Source organism: Manis javanica, chromosome 5 (genome assembly GCF_040802235.1).
Source record: "Manis javanica isolate MJ-LG chromosome 5, MJ_LKY, whole genome shotgun sequence".
Lineage (NCBI taxonomy): Eukaryota > Metazoa > Chordata > Mammalia > Pholidota > Manidae > Manis > Manis javanica.
In genome coordinates, this window is record NC_133160.1 from 118,726,720 (window position 1) to 118,748,229 (window position 21,510).

At 33.3% G+C, this 21,510-nt stretch overlaps 1 protein-coding gene across 3 annotated transcripts; it reads right to left on the reverse strand.

The window, feature by feature from the left end:
• Window positions 1-348: 348 nt before the first annotated feature.
• On the reverse strand, window positions 349-17,200 carry LOC108393318 (UDP-glucuronosyltransferase 2B18-like). 3 transcript variants are annotated; one of them, XM_037026617.2, is made up of 6 exons: window positions 16,412-17,200; window positions 13,899-14,047; window positions 7,489-7,620; window positions 5,448-5,535; window positions 4,368-4,587; window positions 349-739 (listed from the first exon to the last, which is right to left on the reverse strand). In XM_037026617.2, the coding sequence occupies exons 1-6, from the start codon at window positions 17,133-17,135 to the stop codon at window positions 460-462; spliced, it is 1,593 nt and encodes a 530-aa protein (XP_036882512.2). In that variant the 5' UTR covers window positions 17,136-17,200; the 3' UTR covers window positions 349-459. The 3 variants fall into 3 exon arrangements, with proteins under 3 accessions (XP_036882512.2, XP_036882516.2, XP_036882514.2); XM_037026621.2 differs by lacking the exon at window positions 16,412-17,200 and adding an exon at window positions 16,033-16,101; XM_037026619.2 differs by lacking the exon at window positions 16,412-17,200 and adding an exon at window positions 16,050-16,088.
• Window positions 17,201-21,510: the final 4,310 nt, after the last annotated feature.

Sequence of the window (21,510 nt, forward strand, 5' to 3'; positions counted from 1 at the left end):
ACATAGTTAAGGAGTGTTGCTGAGGACATATGCACAATAAAAATGATCAATTATTGAATTCTAATTATTGAATGGGTTCCTTAGCAAAAGATAAAATTATAAAATTCTGGACCAAAAGGAAATTAAAATATGCTGAATTTTTGCACAATAATACTGATGGGGTGAATAAGGCTTTTCTGTCCTCCTGCATGGTTGGAAATACAGTTAAGCTCACTTTTATTGGTATACCTTCCAAATTAGAAGAATAGTTTTATTTTATGCCAGTTTTTTTCTCTTTAGCATGACATATTTCTAACTCTTAAACAAGTAGTAAATACCTTGAAAACAAATTTGATCTGATAAGCTAAATTGTGAAAAGTCGTTTTATAGCAGGAGGAAGGGAACCTTACATCACAGCTTCTTGCTGGAATAAACTGGAGGAGGCCCATCTGTGAGTCATCCCAGCTTCCGGCCTCACAACTACTCCTTTTTTTCCTTCATTCCTATTTTAGCAAACTTCCAGCAACAAAACAGACAACATTTTGTGATGACAAATAGAGCAGTGGCCACACAGGCCAGCAGGAACCCAATCACATCCAGGGAGTGGTACTGGAACCAGGTGAGGTCATGGGAGGCTGGCTGCAGGTGCTTGGCTCCTTTGTGGCGCATGACAAACTCGATCCAGAAGACCGCTCGGTCGAGAGGTTTCATTGGCTGGTCATGATGAATTCTTGATAATCTCATAGCATTCTCTTTATATCTGCAGGGGAAATACAAAGATAGCAACATGGAAAGGAAGTTAATTTCCCTAAGCATATCATCCCCATGAAAGGTTTTTGAAAAGTGTCTTATGAATGATTCAAAATAAGTGTTATAAAATTGCAGAAGTAGTACATTTTTAAGTTGGGTTTGGGTTTCAAATTGGAATTTTATGATTAACAAATAATAAAAAAGTGAAAACAAAGTTAAGATGGGGTAGTTTAATTTTTTCTAGCAGAGGTGATGAAGAATGAGATGGTGAAAGTGCACTTTTACATAGTCCTCATGAAGTACTTAATGTGGATTGTGTCTTGATGGGTGAAATGATTCTTCACCAGTCCCTGTGCGTCCACTCTTCTCTACTATCCCTCCTCTTTATTTTCCATCCTGTAGCCAGTAGGCTCTTTGAAATAAACATCAGATTATGATGCTCTTTGCTGAAGTTTCCATCTGACCTTTCATCACACTTAGACTAAATTCCAAATCTGTTCTTGGCCTACAGGACCTTGCATGGACAGACTCTGGCAACAGCTTCTCCAAACCTTGGGTGCACGCACACTCTCCTGTGGGCATACTGGCCTTCTCACTGTGCCACTCTGTGATGGCAAATCTAAGCTTCCTTCCATTTGTGCATGTGTGTGTTCTTTTTTTTTTTTTACTTGATTCCTAGAGTTTTTAAAATACACTTTATTTTCTATAATAAACATTTAAGTATGAAATACATAAGAAAAATGCGCATAAGCCTAATTGCTCAAAACTTCAGAATGGGCTAGAAAATTATTTTCAAGTGAATTCACTAATGTTCCTATTATTCAGATATTGAAATAGGATATCACAAGCTACCCAGAAGCACCCTGTTTTCCTTGACACTTTCAGTCACTTCTATCTTCCCTGAATTAATGGGTATCCTAAATTTTAGCACCATAAATTAGTTTCTCATATTTATATTTTGGAATCATATAACAGTACTCATTTCCTTTTGTCTTTTGTGTGTCACCTGTTGGTTAATTCCATTGCTGTATAATATTCCTTTGCATGGCCATATCACCAATAATCTCTAGACTTATTGAATAACAGATATTTGTGTTAACAATTTTTTGGCTATTATTAGTAATTACTATTACTATTCTAATTACTAATAAAAATCTTACATGTCTTTTGGTTTTCATATTTTTACCATTCTGTTTGTATATATCTAGAAGTGGAGTTGCTGAGAAAAGGCATATTTATGATTATGATATCTTTATTGACTGAATAATGTAGAAGTATTTTAATTTCCAAAATTTAGAGATGTCTTAGCTATCTTTCTTTTTGACAATTTCAAAGTGAATTCTAGTAAGCTGGACAATATACTCTTTCTGATTTGTATATTTCAAAGTACTGAGTCTTGGTATATGAATTAGCATATGGTCAATTCCAATATTTATTCCAATCTTGAAAAAATGTGTATTCTCTTTAGTTTTATCTATAACTATATATCTCTCAATGAATTTGCATTTTTAAATTGTGTTCTTCAAAACTTTCAGGTATTTATCCATTATTTTGACCTTTTCTGTTTATATTTTTAAGGAAGGTGTTTAGAAACTATTATGATTATGATTATGATTATACATTTGTATATTAGTTTTTCTTTTGCCAATTTTTGCTTTATTTTGAGGTTTTATTAGTAGGTGTTTCCAGTTGATAAATTATTTTGCTTTGAAAAATTTTTCTATTTATTATTATGAAATATTTTTTTTTATTTTTAGTAGTGTTTCTAGACTATGATGTGTGATACTATAATAGGTACAATATCTTTGTATGATTATTGGCTGCATAGATCTTTTCCTACCTTCATACTTACAATCTCTTACACTTCTATTTAAGCACATATTATAATCAGTATATATAGGTTTTAAGATTATGTCTGACAATTTTAAATTCTCTTTAAACGATTTAACCTGTTTAGATTTAATGTAAGTACTGACATATTTACATTTTCATTTACCAGTTTATTCTGTTTCTTCTTAATTTGTCCAACCTTCCTCATGCTTCTTTTTCTGTTCTTTCTTGCCTATTTAAAAGTATTTTTATCTTCAATTATTCTACCATTTTCTTGATAATATACATTTTTTGAGCATTTCTTAAGTGTTAACTTCTAATACAATAAATGCTGATAGCAGTAATAAATGCTGAATTGATGGTTGTGATGCTAGGCACTACAAATTCGACCACCTTATATATAATATGGAAGAGTGTAATATCCATCTTATCATATTTAAAAACTTTTATGCTTCAAAAGACACAATCAAGAAATAGAGAAACCAAACGATCCAGAGTGAGAGAAAATATTAACAAATCATATATCTGATAATATACTTGTATCCATAGTACACAAATAATTAAATTTATTCAAAAATAAGACCACCAAATTCAAAACTTTTCCAAGTATTGGAATAGACCTTACTCTAAAAGAGAATATATGAATGGCCAATAGCATATGAAAAGATGATCAATAGCCTTTGCTATGAGGAAGATGCAAATCGAGTCCTCAAAGAAAGACCACTCAACCCACTGGAATGACTATAATAATAATAATAATAATAATAATAATAATAATAATAATAATAATAATAAAAGATAGATGATAACAAGTGCTGACAAAGTATGGATCTCTCATACATAGCTGATGGAAATGTGAAATGGCAAACTCTTCTTTTGACATAAGTTTGGCAGTTCCTCAAAGAGTTACCATATATGACCTAGTAAATCTACTTCTAGATATCCATCCAAAAAAAATGAAAAAACTTATGTTCACACAAAAATGCGTATACCAGTGTTGATAATAGCCGCATGGAGAAACAGTCAAAATGTTCATTAAGTGATAAATGGGTAAATAAATGTAGCATACCCATACCCTAGAATATTATTTAGCAATACAGAACTACCACATGGATAAAAATGAAAAGCATGGTAAGTGAAAAGAAGTTGCAAAATATCATATATTTTTCATTCCATTGGTATGAAATATTCAGACTATGGTAATTTATAACTATAAGAAAGTACAATAATGGTTGGCTAAGGCAGGGAGAATGGAGAGTGACCTCTAAGGCACATGAGATTTCTTTTTGGGTTGATGAAAATTTAGATTATAATGACGGTTTCATAACTTTGTAACATACAAGATATACTTGACTGTTATACATAAACATGGAATTTTATGGTATGTAAGTTACATATCATTATAAAATATATTAAAATAATGATAAAAGTTATTTAGCAAAAAACGATTCATAATTTCAGCAAGTTTTGGTATTGAATTGGAACATTTTACATAACCTAAGGTCTTCATTCTTTCATTTTGGATTCTATAATATTTTTATAAATGTTTCTTTTTACAATTACCTGTATAACTTTTGCATTGATTCTGTAGGAAATTGTGGTACACATTGGTTACTCATTAAGTCTTGGGCTTAACATGCAACTTTGAAATGAACGTCTTGTTGAAAGTAAGAGCAGATTTAAGATAGGTGACATCATGTTAAAGTTTTCAAAATTAGCTTCTTAAATATAGGATGAAACTCATGCTCACTTTTGACAAAAGAACCTATCTGTATATACTATGTATTTAAAAAAATTGTGATACTCACAAAGGGTCATTAATGACTCTCTTCAATGCACCGAGCAAATCTGTACTAGACAGTGTTCTCAAATCCAGTCTGACAGCCGCTCCCTTGATCTCTAAGCGAGCAATGTTATCAGGTTGATCTCCAAACAAAGGAATGCCCACTATTGGGATCCCGTGGTAGATTGCCTCATAGATGCCGTTGGCTCCACAATGAGTTATGAAGGCTTTGGTCTTTGGATGACCTAGGATTAGGTGAATTTTAGCAAATTATAATTATGAATCTTAGAAATAAAATGAGATTTGGACAATAGAAGGCACTGAAAGAGGCAGTGTGTTCTAGATCACAGGTTTATATACACAGGAAACTGCATTAAAATGTTTCTCAGATCTCAGAACAAGAAGCACATAAGTCTGCTGGAAGATAAATGAAGATTGATGTGGTACTTGTGACTTAAAAATGAATACAAGATTGTGGTGGACAAGTTGAAAGAGAACATTTCAGATATAAGAAACGTGCAGAGAAAAAAGGAGATGGCACATTAGGACATATTCTCTTAAAGAAATAGTGAAGCCACTGAGTCTGACATACAGGGTGTCAAGGCAGCTGGGAATGTGCCAGTGATGGCTCTGGAATCAGAGGAAGGAAAGGCTATAGTTTAATCTGAAATGTGTTATCACTTCATGAAGATTATGGATATTTTCCTATAGAGAATGGAGAATCACTAGTAGTAAAGGCGGCTTTTATTTTTCATGGCCTGAAATTCCCACAAAGGGGAAAGGATAGACACAATGTGGGAGAACTGGGAGCCAGAGTAAAGATCCATGTGACTATTGAAAAATTCTCTGAGAGAAATAATTATACCTGAAATAAGAGTACTGTGGTTCTGGCCATAAAGAGACAGTATAATTAATGAGACTGTATAATACATGACAACAGTTATAGCTTATCCTTTTACCCCTAGGACTGAAAAACAAATATATGGAAGTTAAGTTTTGTTTTTGAGTTTTTCAATAATTAATGTTCAGTAAATTTTTTCCCTGGTGAACTATTATCACTGGGTGGAGTTACTGTCATTTCAGAGTTTGTTTTTTCAATTCTTACCGAGTAGGTCATTCTGGGGGATCCACTTATACAGCCGAGTATTCTGCCCTAAGGTATCTGGTGTTTTGCCATCAAATCTCCACAGAACCTTTTCGGGTAAAGAAAATTACCATATTCTATGAGGTAAACATACAAGTTATACCATGTGAAAATTCTAAAGAAATTAAGAGAGAATCTAGTTAAATAACTTACATAGATACATAAGTGGTAAGGACAAAGTGATGTTAAAAATGAGAACTATAAAACACTGGTATAATAGGAATATCCAAATTTTGCATTCTTATTTTATATTCAATCAGGTTATGTATGCAGTCATGATGTTTCACACTTAGAGGTGAGGCAACTGAGATTATCAATGAGAAATCAAAGTATTTAAGACATTTTTAGGTAGTCATTATAATTGTAGTACAAAAAAGTAGTAAGTTACTAAGATCTATACATTTATTTTATCTTTTCATGATAATTGCTCTTATCTTCCAATGTAACAATACTTTTTTAGTGTAACACACAGAGAAGAGTTCACTTATATCCATTTGTTCCAAAAGTTATTTTATTAGTTTTACATTTTTTGATTTATAGAAAGGCTAATTTGTGGAATTTACTTCTTGTGAGAAATAAACAATTCTGTTTATTGATAATTTATTAACCTAGATAATTTCTCCTTAGTAAGTGCATTTATCTTCTTCTAGATTATTAATTGTTAGGCACTACTTGCAAGAAAAATTTAAAGAGGTGATTATCTACATGAATCCAGAGTATCATTACTATTTTATAAGTGTGGAAATTCTTCAAATGTAGATAAAAGAGCCTGTCAGTACTTCATATATAACAGTATACCTGCCACAAAAAATCCAAAGCTGTGATGATGCTATAGTTCATTCAACTGACTGCTCACACTTCAGTCATGTACTACAAAACACTGACAATGTTGGTTAATCTGGGACCTACAGCCAAGTAATTTATATGCCCTGTGCCAAAACAGGTTCTGATTTTGGAGTTCCCCAGTGGTCCTTTTAAACTGATTTATAATTTACAGTCGTAATTGATATTTGCTATACGAATGTTTAAGTAACTTCGGATTTTCAACAGAAAATTAGCATAGGTGATAAGGAAAAGCTGTTTCAGTTTGGAAAATAGAAAAAGGTCACAAACACCCAATAGAGCAGTTATAGACTATATATCAGAAAAAAATAAAATGCTGTCTTATGGAGAGGCGATATCTGAATCTTTTCCATGTTAAGCTTGCTTCTGGTTGGCTCCTTCATATATTCTCTTCTTCCTCAAACAAGAGGAGTTTTTATTCTGATAGGTTAAAAGCAGTGTCCTTTCCAGGTCCAATGTTATTAAGCATGGGGTCACCTTGAGGGTGGACCTACGTCCCTCCTTCTCGTTTACCTTCTCCCTTCCCTCTGATTAGGGCCGAGTCCATCAGGGCATGTCAGTTTTCCTCTCCTAAATCACTGTGGCTGGATGGTTACCTAATGCAGTTTGGTGAGCCCTGGCCATCATTTCCTGAATAGGACCCTGAAAAGCACACTGAAAAGGCCTATTCCAAAATTTAGGGGAAATAAGAAAGGCTGGGATGACCTGGCAAACCTAAACTGCATGACGATGACGCCTTTCAGACTTTATCATTTTGTGTTTAATGTCACTGCTAAGATTTAACACCTTTCTGGGTACATCTGTAGTGTGTACACAACCCTCAGGAATATTGTAGCAAAAAGAGACAAACGATAGGATAGAATTCAGTGGTATCCGTCCGTACCTGCCTACAATACCATTATAGTAGCAAAACTTCACAACACAACTCTGAAATATGCATTTTTGGTGATCATAATGTTAATGCCAAAGTTATTGTCAAAAACACCCTCGGTACTACTTTAGCACCTGCCATGAATATCTCAGTTTGACCTCATACCTGACATGAACTGGAGCTATCATAAGGTTGAGGTGGCATGCAGGAAATTTCTGTAAGAAGGCCCTTTACAGAGTTGAACAGACTCATTAGGTAGTTGCACACTATTAAGGCCCATTATCTAACCTTTTGTGAAATCTGGGCAAGGGCTGATGCAATCACATTGGCTCGCTCTTCTGACATGTTGCTGACCATTGACCCCAGAGTAAACACCACAATACCATTCTCTCCAGAGCTCTGGACAAACTGTTCCATTTCCTGTGGAGAAAGCATTGGTTCCATCACAAAAGAGCAACAGCATAGCGAACACTATTGGAAGGACTGCGAGAAACAACTAAAGAGAGAAACTCAGTGTAATCAGGAATTATTGCAGTAGTGCCTGCTTTTTCAATTCTGGCAGAATACACATGACCTAACACTTACCATGCTCACTATTCCTAACTACACGGTTCAGTAGTGTGTGCACTGACATTGTTGGGGAACTAATGTCCAGAACTTTTTCATTTGCAAAACTAGAACTCTGTATCATTATATAAAAATCTCCCATTTTCCCCTTCACCATCCCTGGCAACCATTATTTTAGTCTCTGTCTTTATGAATTTGAGCAGTGTGAATACATCCTATAATTAGGAACACAGAGATTTGTCTTTCTGTGAGTGGCCCATTTCCCTCAGCATGATGTTCTCAAGCTTTTCCATGTGGAACCATGGAATTTCCTTCTACTTTATGGCTGATCAAAATCCCATTGTGTATAAATACCACATTTTGCTTATTGAACCATCTGTCAATGGACACGTGGGTTGCTTCAATGTTTTGGCTCCTGTGAATAGTGCTGCTATAAAATGTGTGTGCAAATATCTTATTGATATCCTGGTTTTAATTATTTCAGGTGCATACCAAGATATGGAATTGCTGGCCTAAATGGCAATTCTAGTTTTAATTTTTATGAGGAAGCTCACCTCTCTTTTCAGTACTTTTTGTTTTTAATGGACCTAACCCATCAATACCTTTGATAAGATGTATGTAATATGAGGTTGATTTCCATTATTATATATATGCTTGCATGGTTGTATGTGCATGTATAAGTAAGAATGAAATAGAGGCAGCACACAGTATTGAGGAGGTAATATTATTAGATTATAATATTATTATAATATTATTATTATACCAAGACTCTTCATTCATAATACTACTAATTACTAGTAAGGATTGTTGGAAGGAGGTCACAAAGCAGGATCTTGTTTATTACAAGCAGGTTTTCTGGCTAATTATTTTAGTTTGGCCATTAGTATTTTATTTCCCTATGAGCACTAAGCATTACGAATGGAATGGCTAGGTATAGTTTTAGTACAGTTATACAATCCAAACCTATACTTCATGAGAATTTCTAAAACACTCCCTCCAAATCATTTAATACCTAGAGGTTAAGAATTACTCATATTAGGGAGTCTGGTATAGTATTCCAATTTCCACAAAATAGCCGAAACTTCTTATTTATAATACAATTAAGTGTATGTGTATGTGTGTGTCTGTGTCTGTGTGTATGTAGTTACATATTTGAGTGACAGTATTTTCAGGTTTGTTGCATATGACTTCTTTTATGGTGAAATCATACTGTAATATTCATGTACCACTAGAATGTGCTATTCATTGCACAGTGCTTCACACTGCAACTCTTAAATATATATTTTTTGTGATCACTGTGTTAACACCAGAGTGATCGTCAATCAAAAATACCCTCTCTACCATGTTAGCACCTGCCATGCATGTTTCAGTTTGAACTCACACCTGAAATAAACTGGCGCTATCGTAATGGTTGAATTGTCAGGCAGGAAATTTCTGTCAAAAGTTAAAGACAAGGAGAAAATCTTGAAAACAGAGAGAAAAACAACTTAGTATATATAAGGAAACCACCATAAAACTATCAGAATATTTTTCAGCAGAAACTTCATCCTAAATGAAACTGACATGATAGATTCGAAGTCCTAGAGGGAAAAAATTGCCAATAAAGAATGCTCTGCCCAGAAAAGTTGTCTTTCATAATTGAAAGTGAAAGAAAGGGAACCCCAGATAAGCAAAAGCTGAAGAAGTTCATCTGCGCAGTCTCACAAGGAATGTTAAATATAGTTCTTCAAGCTGAAATGAAAGGATGTTAGTCGGTAACATGAAAACCATGAAAGTGTGAACCTCACTGGTAAGGTAAATATATAGTTAAATTTAGAAAATTTTAATGGTGGTGGGTAAATCATTTATAACTCTACAATTAAGGTTAAAAGACAAAAACATTTAAAAATAACTACAATAAATTGTGAATGGATATGAGTAAAAGTAAAATATTAACAAAAAGAAATGTTTATGGAGGAGAGTTAAAATGCAGAGTTTTAGTGTGCCTTCAATATTAGTTATTATCAGCTTAAAATAGACAATTATAAATACAAGATGTTTTATGTAAGCCTCATGACAACTATAGAGCAAGAAACTATAGGAGATACACAAAAGATAAGGAGAAAGAAACTTAAGTATTCCACTACAAAAATCATTAAATCACAGATGAAGAGATCAAGAGAAGAAGGAAAAAAGAAATTACAAAAAGCAGAAAAAGACTGAACAAAATGAGAATAGTAAGTACATATCCATCAATAATTACTATAAATATAAATGGACTAAACCATTTAATCAAAATACACAGAGTGACTGAATGACTAAAGAAAAAGGACTCAGCTATGTGCTGCCTCTAAGATACTCATTTCAATGATAAGGACACACACAGACTGAAAGTGAAGGAAAGGAAAAAGATATTTCATTAAAATGGAAGTCAAAAGTAACTAAGAGTAACTATACTTATATCAGTGTGAGAATATCCACAAAAGACAAATAAACTCATATATAATGATATCAGGGTCAATCTAACAAGAGGTATCATATTTGCAATTATTTACACACCTAACACAGGGGCACCTAAATATAAAGCAAATAGTAACAGACCTGAAGAGAAATAGATAGCAATACAATCATATTAGGGGACTCAATTCTCCACTTTCAACAAAAAAAGATAGATCATCCAGACAGAAAATCAACATGGAAGCATTAGTCTTTAGCTACATTAGAGCAGAACGACTTGATAAATATTTGCAGAAGATTCTATGTAACCACAGCAGAATACCCATTCTCCTCAAGCACACATGGAACATTCTTCACAAGACAATTCTTATTTAAGAATATTGGAATTATATCAAGTATCTTTTCTGACCACAATAATGTAAAACTAGAAATAAATTAAAATAAGAAAACAGGAAAATTGCAAATATGTGGAGAGCAAACAACATACTACTGAACAACCAATTGGTCAAAGAATAAATTAAAGGGAAATAAAACATATCTTGAGTCAAATGAAAATGCAAATACAACATAACAAAACTTATGGGATGCAGCAAAAGCAATCCTAGGAGGAATGTTTACAGTGATAAATACAATAAGAAAAAAGGAAGATATCAAATAAATCACCTAACTTTACATTCAAGGAACTAGATAAAGAACACACTAAGCCCAAAGTTAGAAGGAAGGAAATAACAAATATCACAAATTAAATAGAGACTAAAAATTCAATAGAAAATATTGCTGGCACTAAGTTCTCTTATTTTGAAAACATAAACAAAATAGACAAACCTTTAGCTAGACATACAAAAGAAACAAAGACACAGGACTCAAACAAATTAAATCTCAAATTAGAGATAAGATATCACAACTCATACCACACAAATACAAAGAATAAGAGACATAAGAGACTAACAAGAGCAATTGAATCCCAATATATTCGACAACCTAGTAAAATGAATAAATTTTTAGAAACATACAACCTACAAAGACTGACTCATTAAAAAATAGAAAATATGAACTGAGTATTACTAGTAAGGTGACTGAGTCAGTAATAAAACATCTTCCAACAAAGAAAATTCCAAAGCCAGACAGCTTCATGTTGAACTCAACAAATACTTAAATAAGAATCCTTTTTTATTTTCAATCCTTTTCAAAAAGTTTTTTCAAAAAGTGAAAGAGGAGATAAAAGGATTATTCACCCTGTCTAAGTGGGATTTATTTATTCCAGGGATGCAAGGATGGTTCAAGATCCATATATCAATAGTAGAATGAAGGATAAAAATCACATCATCTCATTAGAGGCAGAAAAAGCATTTGACAAAATCCAACATCCACTCAAGATGAAAACTTTAAACAACCTGGGTTTAGAGGAAACCTACCTCATCATAATAAAGTCCATATATGACAAGCCCACACTCAATACCATAATCAATGGTTAGAAACTGAAAGCTGTTCTTCTAAGATTAGGAACAAGACAAGGATGCTCACTATTGCCACTTTTATTCAACATGCAACTGGGAGCCCAAGCTAGAGCAATTAGATAAGGAAAAGAAATGAAAGGCATACAAATTGGAAAGGAACAAGTAAAATGGTCTCTATTTACAAAAAATATGACATTATGTATTTAAAACCCTAAAGATTTCACCAAAATCTGTTAGAATTAATAAAAACAAATTCAGTAAAGTTCCAGGATACAAACTCAATATACAAAATTCCACTGAATATTTATACACTAACAATGAGTTATCAGAAAGGAAAAAAGCCTTTCTGGCAATGAAAGCTAAATTAACAGGTGGGCCTATCTCAAGCTAAAACGTTTTGCACAGGAAAGGAAATTTTGAAAAAAATTAAAAGCAACCTACAGAGGAGACAATATTTGGAAATCATATATCTGATATAGGATTAATAGTCAAACTATATAAAGAACCCATAAAAATAACACCAAATAATACAGTTGACAAATAGGCAGAGGAACTGAATAGACATTTTCCAAAGAAGATATACAATGGATAACAGGTACATGAAATTGAGCTTAACATACCTAATCCTCAGGGAAATGAAAATCAAAACCACAGAGATATTGCTTCACTCTTGTTAGAATGCCTATCATCGAAAAGAAAAGAGATAACAAATTTTCTTTGTTGTGGTGAGGATGTGAAGAAAAGGAAACTCCAGTGCACTATTGGTGGGAATGTAAATTGGTGCAGCAACTATGGAAAACAGTATGGAGTTTCCTCAAAAAATTAAAATAAAAACTATCCTATTATCCAGTAATTCTAGTTCTGGGTATCCAAAGGAAATGAAAACAGGATATAGAAAACATATATGCACTCCCATCATTAGTGAAACATCAAAACAGACAAGATAGCTAACAACAACCTCATTGTCTGTAAATGGATTAGTAAATGAAGGAAATATGACATGATACACACACACACACAGAGGAATATAATTCAGCCATGAGAAAGAATTAATTCACGGCATTGGTGACAACACAGATGGACTTTGAAGGTGTTATACTAAGTTAAGCAAGCCAAACAGAGACAAATATTGCTTACTATTACTTATATGTGTGACCCTTACAAAAAAAGTCAGACTCAGAAAAAGAGAGAAGAAAAGTGTTTGGTTGGGACTGGAGGGTAAAGGAAATAAGAGGTTGATCGAAGATCACAAATTTTCATCTGCAGTGTCAATAAGGTCTGGGGGTATAATGTATAACCTGGTGAGTACAGTTGACAGCACTGTATTATATAATAGAAATTTGCTTGGTGTAAAACTTATATATTCTCCTACACATAAAAAAGATAAATATGTGAGGTGATAGATGTGTTAATAAGCTACATGAGGGGAATCCCTTCACAGTGTGTAGGTACATCAAATCACCATGATGTACACTTTATGTACCTTACAATTTGATATGTCAGTAATACTTCAATAAAGCTGGAAAAATCCCAATAGGGTTAGATTGAATAGAACATTTACTAATTTTAGATCTTGTGATAATTACCACATATAGCTAATCGTTTTGTAGTCAAAATTGAACTGGATTAACCTTTGAATGAGATCTTACTTTTCTCTTGCTGCCAAACATGTTTAAGAGACCATGAAATAATTTAATAAAAGATGCTTGTTTTTAAATTATTTCTTAATGATATAATATCAATTTATAAGACTATTACATTTTCCCATGAGGAGCATAATCTAATATGCTAACAGAATCTTTTGCAATTTTACCTATGGCAGTTTTCAGATATCAGTAGTAGAAATTATTTGGTATTTATTAAGTATTCAGAATTTATGGCCTTTATCATATATGCAGTGTAAATTTTCTCTATTCTCATTTTGTTAGTCAGCTAATACATTGGAAACCATGTTCCCCAAGAGATCTTTACAGAGATTTTGTCCAGATATGGTATATAGTAGAAAATACCTGATTTAATAGGCTACACAATGCCTTTAATGCTGTCAGATATCAGACCCTAGAATCTCAAATGAGGAATTGTTTAAATGCTGGAATGACAGCAAAGAAGTGTTAGGTTTGACTGCAAATATTGTTTGGACACACATTCATATTGTTGAAAAGTGGTCTTTCTTTTAAACAAGAATATTGGTGAAATGCCTCAAAGCAAATACAACAAAACAAAACAGGAATCAGGTACCTTAGGCAGAGGTTTAGCAGGTTTGCAGTGGAGGCCTCCAACATACTGAACATTGGGTAAGAGTGGGTGAGGATAGTCAAAGTCCCAATAGGTTCGAATGAGCCACATATCAGCTTTCCTCATTAACTCGTAAAAGGTAGTTGGTCGTCCTGAAGGGAAAAAATAAACAAAAGATAAAGGAGATGAGAACAATATAATTTGAATGTACAAGGGAATTTTAAGACAGAAGTTTGAGATAATGTAGCCAAAATGTTTAAGAGTACTGTGGTTTTAGCTAACATCATACTTAATGGCAAATAGCTGAAAGCTTTTCCTCTAAGATCAGTAACAAGGTAAGGATGCCTATGCTCACAATTTTTATTCAACATAGCCCTGGTGGTTCTATCTATAGTACTCAAATAAGAAAAGAAATAAAGGCATACATACTGATAAGGAAAAAGTACAATTGTCATTATCAGCAGAGAACATGACATTATATATAGAAAACCCTGAGGACTCCACCAAAAATCTACTGCAATTAATATATGTATTCAGTAAAGTCTCACAATACAAAATCAATATATACAAATCTTTTGTTTCTATATACAAATAATGAACTAATTGAAAAATAATGAAATATCTTGATTAAAATAAATTTAATCCAGGAGGTGAAAAAGTGTACACTAAAAACTATGACACAGATGAAATAAATTGAAGGCAAAAATAAATTGAAAGTTTTCCATACTCATGGATAGGAAGAATTACTATGGTTAAAATAGCCATACTTCCCTAAGCAATCTACAGATTCTGTGCAATTCCTGTCAGAACACCAATGGCATTTGTCACAGAACTAGAGCAGATAATCCTAAAATTTGTATGGAACTACAAGACCCCTAATAGACAAAGACTGAGAAAGAATTGTAGGTATCATAGGGCCTGCTTTCAAACTATACTTCAAAGCTACATAATCAAAACAATAAGGTGCTGTCACAAGAACAGATACATAGACTAGTGGAAAAGAATGGGAGCTCAGAAATAAATCCACACCTATATCGTCAATTAATATATGACAAAGGAGGCAAGAATATTACAATGGGGATAAGATAGTCTTTTCAATAAATGGTATTGGGAAAACTGGGTGACTACATGCGAAAGCATGAAACTGGATTACAGTCTTACATCATACACAAATACAAACTCTAAATAGAGCAGACATATATCCATAAATCCATATCAAAGACATGAATCCATAAATGTTCTAGAAGAAAACATAGGTAGTAAATCCTTGAATATCAGTGCTAGTAATGTTTTTCTGCCTACATCTCCCAGGCAAGAAAAATATAAGCAAAAATAAACAAGTGGGACTACATCAAACTAAAAAGTTCCTGTACAGCAAAGGAAACCATCAACAAAATGAAAACGTAACTTCCTGTATGGGAGAATATATTTTCACATGATATATCTACTAAGGGGCTAATATCCAAAATATATACAGAACTAGTACAACTCAACACCAAAGAAACAAATAATATCATTAAAAACGGGCAGAGGACCTGAATAGGCATCTCAAAGAAGAAACACAGATGGCTGACAGACACATGAAAAAATGCTCATCACTGATCACCAAGGAAATGCAAATCAAAACCAAAATGAGATGTCACCTCACACCAATCAGAATGGTTAATATTAGCAAGGCAAGAAATAAGGGGTGTTGTCAAGGATGTGGATGAAAGGGAACCTCATTCACTTCAGGTGGGTTTGCAATGTGTTGCAACCACTATAGAAAGGAGTATGATATTTTCTCAAGAAACTAAAAATAAAAATGTGAAGCAATTCTACTTCTGGGAATTTATCTGAAGGAAACAAAATCCCTAATCCTAAAAAATATATGAATTACTATGTTCATTCCAAAAAATTGGTGCAACCTATATGTCCATAGATGAATGGGTAAAAAAGATGTGGCACACATACACAGTACAATATTACTCAGCTACAAAAAATAATTTATTTGTGCCATTTGCAGCAACATGGATGGACTTAGAGTGTAGTATGCTAAGCAAAATAAGTCAAAGACAAGTACTCTATGATTTCACTCAAGTGTGTAATATAAAAAATAAAACAAATGTACAAATGATCTAAACAGAAACAGACTTACAGTCACAGAGAACAGACCTGTAGTTGCCATAGCAGAGAGTGGTGTGGGAAAGGGTGAAATAGGCGAAGGGGAAAACTGAGTGAGGATGTTTGATATATTGGTCTGAGCAAAGGTTACCTGAGTGTATACACATGTCAAAATTCATCAAGCTGTCTACTAAGATCTGTGCATTGTATTGTATGTACTTAGTATAAAAATATATATAAATATTATTATTATATATGCCTTCCCATAATATTTGTGATATTGAAATATTTTATATTACTATTTCATCATTTTATTTGTAAAAGACAAAGTTATCTGACTTCATACAAATGTACCTTCCAAGTCACTAGGAAAGTTAAGACTTCACATTAATACCTACTAAAAAACGACTTACCTAGTACTTCGCTGTAAAACTGATTCCACTTCTTCAAATCAACTGTTTGGAACCAAAAGTCAAAATAAAGCAAATACAACATATTTTTTACCCTCTCTATGAATGTCATTTTATCACTTAATTCTGACAAAATAACAGGTACATAGGATGGAGGGAAAGGAAGGCCTCCACCGTACTTTTCAAATGTGTAGCCAGGAGAAGCACGAACTGTGTACACTAAAGGTATGTTGAGTAGCTGAGCCACCAGCTCACTACAGGGTCCAATGGCATCTGCAAGAACGACATCAAACCTTGATTCCTGCAGTCTGGTCATAAGTTTTCTATTCAAAACTACATCTCTACAGAGCTTTTCAATACAATCACTATATTTCAACACAATTTCTTGCATTAGTGAAAAATATGTCCAGAATGTCTCTTTTGGAAGGTCATATGTCCATCTACTGACCATTTGTCCAAATATATCCTCAAATTCAACCTTGGTTAAAGACGTAGGGAAAATCTCAAATTTAATAGCAGGTGATTTGGTGGGATCAACAAGAATGGAGGCTGAAGATGCCAGAACAACCACTTCATGGCCTCTGTGGGCAAGTTCATCCAGCATTGTCTTTATGTTGATCCAGTGGCTGTATTCTGTGGGCCACACCAGCACCTTTCCGCAGCTCCCAGAGCTGAAGTAACAAGCCATCTGTAGCAGCAGAGGAACTGAAATCCATTTCATAGACATCCTGGTGGAGAACAATGTCTCTCTTCAAATTTCTGTCCCCGCGTAGCATTGCTGGTGCTTCTATCAGGGAGAAATCAGTCAGGAAGTTAATATGTAACTCCTCCACCTCCAGGTAAATACATTATATGAACAACATTTGGATTGCAAGTGGAAAAAGCAAAAAAAGGTAGATGATTTTGCTTGTAAGCAAATGTGCTTCATTTTTTTTTATTCTAACAGCTACCATCTAGCTAAGAGTTAATGACCTTGAATATGCAAGTGATCTATCTTATGTAATTTATTTTAGAAGTTTTTCAAGAAAGGTGGCAAGTGAAATGTGATTGTGTCTGTATTCTCCCTAAATCAAGAACTAGAGATAAGTTAGGGTACAGCTGAATCAGAATTCCTTGAAATGATGGTTCAAGAGATAATTTGCTTTGTGTGTATAAAAACTTTGATGACATGTAATTTACAAACTGTACAATTGCCAAAATTAAAGTGTACAATTCAGTAGTTCACAGTGTCTTCACAGAATTGTGCAACCACCATGACAATCAATTTTAGAGCACTTTCTTGACTCCCAAAAGAAACTTTTACCCTGTGGATGGAAATCCCTTTTTCTGAATCTCCAGCCCTGGCCAACCTTTAATCTACTTTCTGTCTTAGAGTGTTGCCTAAACTGAACATATCTTATAAATGAAACATTACATGCTTTTTGTGACTGGCTACTTTACTTAGCACAGAATATTTTTTAAACACTTTTTCTGGCATTATTGATATATAATTGATACATTAAGCATTTTAAGGTCAACAATGTGATGATTGCTTACACTTACGTATTGTGAAATTGCTATACAGTATAGTTAACATAAGCATCATGTCACCTAGTTAACATTTTTTGTGATGAATTTTAGTATTTATTCAATTATCACCTTTTTAGAATGAAATACAGTATTTTTTACTATAGTCACCATGGTGTACATCAGATCACTAGAACTTACTCATCTTAAAACTGGATATTTGTGCCCTATTAGTACCTTCGTCCATTTCTTCCATTGTCTCAGCTCTGCAATCACCAATCTACTCTGTTTTTATGAGTTCTTTTTAAATTCCACAGAAATTGGTATCATACAGTGTTTGTTCTCTGCCTCACTTGTTTCCTGAGCATAATGACATCAATTTCCAACTGTATTGTCATAAATGGCATAAAGTCCTTCCTTTTTTATGACAGAATAATATTGCATTTTATATATATAGTTTTCTTGAAAAGGTAAATTCTTTCTATACCTAATTTACTCAGAGTTTTAATATGAAAGGAGTTTGAAGTTTGTAAAGTGCTTCTTTCTGAATCTATTAAGATGATCATAGGATTTTCTTTTGATCCTTCATTCGGTTAATAGTGTGTATCACATTTATTGATTTGTGAATATTGAACCACCTTGTATCCCAGGGAAGAATTTTCCTTAATCTTTATGTATGATTCTTTTAATGTGTTCTCTGTCTTTTGTACTTAGTCCAGCTCGAGATTTTTCGGTTTTGTTTATCTTTACGAAAATCGACTTGGTTTAATTAATCTTCTCTAATGTCTTTCTTGTCACTTTTTATTTCACTCTTGCTCTAATATTTGTTGTTTCTTTCCTCCTGCTAACATCTGGTTCTTTGGTTTCTTTTCTAGCTCATTGAAAAGTTAAGTTATTTTGTTTATTTGAGATATTTCTTTCTTATTAAAGTAGGCATGTCTTTTTACAAACTTCACTCTTAGAATTGATTTTGCTGCATCCCATAAATTTTGGTATACTGTATTTCTGGTTACATGTGTCTCATGATATTTTTTTATATTTCTTTTCATTTATTCTTTCACTAGTTGTTTTTTCAAGATGTTATTTAATTTATACATATTTGTCAGTTTTTCAATTTTCCTTTTGTAGTTGTTATCTAGTTTCATACCATTGAGGCTAGAAATAGAGAGGTAGATTTGATTTCAATATTCTTAAATTTGTTAAGACTTGTTTTATGATGTAACATATAATCTATCCCACAGAATGTTCTATGTGCACTTGCAAAGAATGTGCATTCTGCTACTGTTGGATGGAATATTTTGTATGTCTGTTAGGTCCATTTGTTCCAAAGTATAGTTCTAGTCCATTATTTCCTTTTTGATTTTTCTGTCTGAATAATCTATGCATTGTTGAAAGTGGGGTGTTGAAGGCCCTTCTGTTATTGCATGCAGTCTATATGTGCATTGAGGTATGTTAATAAGTGTTTAATATATTTAGGTACTCCAGTATTGGATGGATACATATTTTGTTTATCCTCTTAATGGATTGGCCCAATTTTTATTATATAATGACATTTACGTCTTTTTACATTTTTTGTCTAAAGTCTATTTTGTCTTCAGTAAATAGAGCTACCTCTGTTCTCTTTTTGTATCCATTTTCATGAAAGTCTTTTTCTATCTTTTTACTTTCAGCCTACGAGTCTTCATATCTTAAGTAAAGCTCTATCTGATAAAGTGTAGTTGGCTTTTGTGTTCTTCCATATGGACAGTCTCTCTGTTTTAATTGGAAAATTTCAAACGGCTGCATTTAGAATAATTGTTGCTAAGTAAGGATTTATTACTGCCATGTCACTGATTGTCTTCTGGTTGTTTTGTAGTTTATTCCTTACTTCTGTTCCTGCTTTGTGAATTGGCAATGTTTTCGGCAGTATATTTTTATTCTTTTTCTCTTTATTATTTGTTTATCTACTGTAGGTGTCTGCTTTGTCATTACTATTTAGGCTGTAATAATACATCTTATAATTAAACAGTTTATTTTAAGCTAATAACACCTTAACTTCAATTGCATAAAAAAGCTCTACCCATTTACTTTTGCCCCTCCACATATGTTGGTACATACCAATTTATAGCTTTTTAAATTGTGTATCCACTAATAACATTTTTAGACATATATATTTTTTAACATCTTCATCTTACAACCTGCATTCTTGAATCACAGTGATATACACACTGCTATTGTAGCATTAGTAAATTTTAAATTTGACTATATATTTACCTTTTCAGTGAATTTTATACTTCATTATATTTTCATTAGTAATTAGTGTTCTTTTGTTTCAGCTTGAAGGGCATTCTATAGCATTTCTTGAAAGACAGGTTTAGTAGTACATTCTTTCAGATTTTGTTTTTCTGGAGATATCATCATCTCTCCTTCATTTCTGAAGGACAGTTTTCCTGGGTAAAATATTCTTGGCTGACAGTATTTTTCTTTGTGTATTTTGAATATATCATAGCACTTTCTCATGGCCTACAAGATTTTTGCTGAATAATCTGCTCATGGAATCATTTGGATTCCTTTTTATGTGCTGAGTCTTTTTCCTTTGCTCCTTTCAGAATTTTCTCTGATTTTTTATAATTTGATTATCATGTTTCTTGTAAAAATCTGTTTGGATCAAATCTTCGGGGATCTTTGAGCATCTTGTATCTGGCTGGCCATGTCCCTCTCCATAATTGGAATACTTCAGACACTGTATCTTTAATCAAGATTTCTGCCCTTTCTCTCTCTTCCCCTTATGGTATGATCATAATTCAAATATTGTTCACTTGATGGTTTATCATAATTCAAGCAGTCTCTCTTCCCTCTTTATAATTCTAATTTCTTTTTCCCCATTAATGGGATAATGTTAAGAGATCTGCCTTTAATTTTACAGATTCTTCTTCTGCCTGATTGAGCCTACTATTGAGTCTTTCTATTTCATTTGCATTCTAGAATTTCTGTTTGGTTCTTTTTTGTTTTCTATCTCTTTTTGAACTTCCAGCTTTGTTCATGCATTGTTTTCCTTATTTCACTGAGCTCTCTCTCTTTTTTCTCTTAAATCTCACTGTGCTTCCTAAAAATAATTATTTTGAATTATTTTTCTGGTGTCATAAGTCTCCATTTCTTTGGGATCAGTTATTGGAAAATTATTGTTTTCCCTTGTTGGTGTCATGTTTCTGGCTTTTTCATGTTTCTAATGGCATTGCATTGATATCTGTGCATTTGCAGGTATAGTCACCTTTTCCAACCTGTTCAGACTGGCTTCAGTGGGAAAAGACTTTCACCTGAAGATGCCTCTGCAGTTGCAGGCTGTGCGTGGTGCAATATCATTGGTTACTGGGAGGGAACAGTGGCATAGTCTATGTGAAATGTATCAGCTGAGTCCAACATTGGTGCACATCACAGGGGTCTCCTGTGGCCAAGAATGTGATGTCACCTGTGGGTGGATGTGATGACTAGGGATACTGGGATCCCTTGGAAATGAAGGCTGCTGGGTATTCTTGTTCTTCTTTTGTGCCTGTGGTAGGAAGCTCTAGTTTGGGGGACACCTCTTTTCTTCCCACCCAGGGTACGGGAACTCAGAA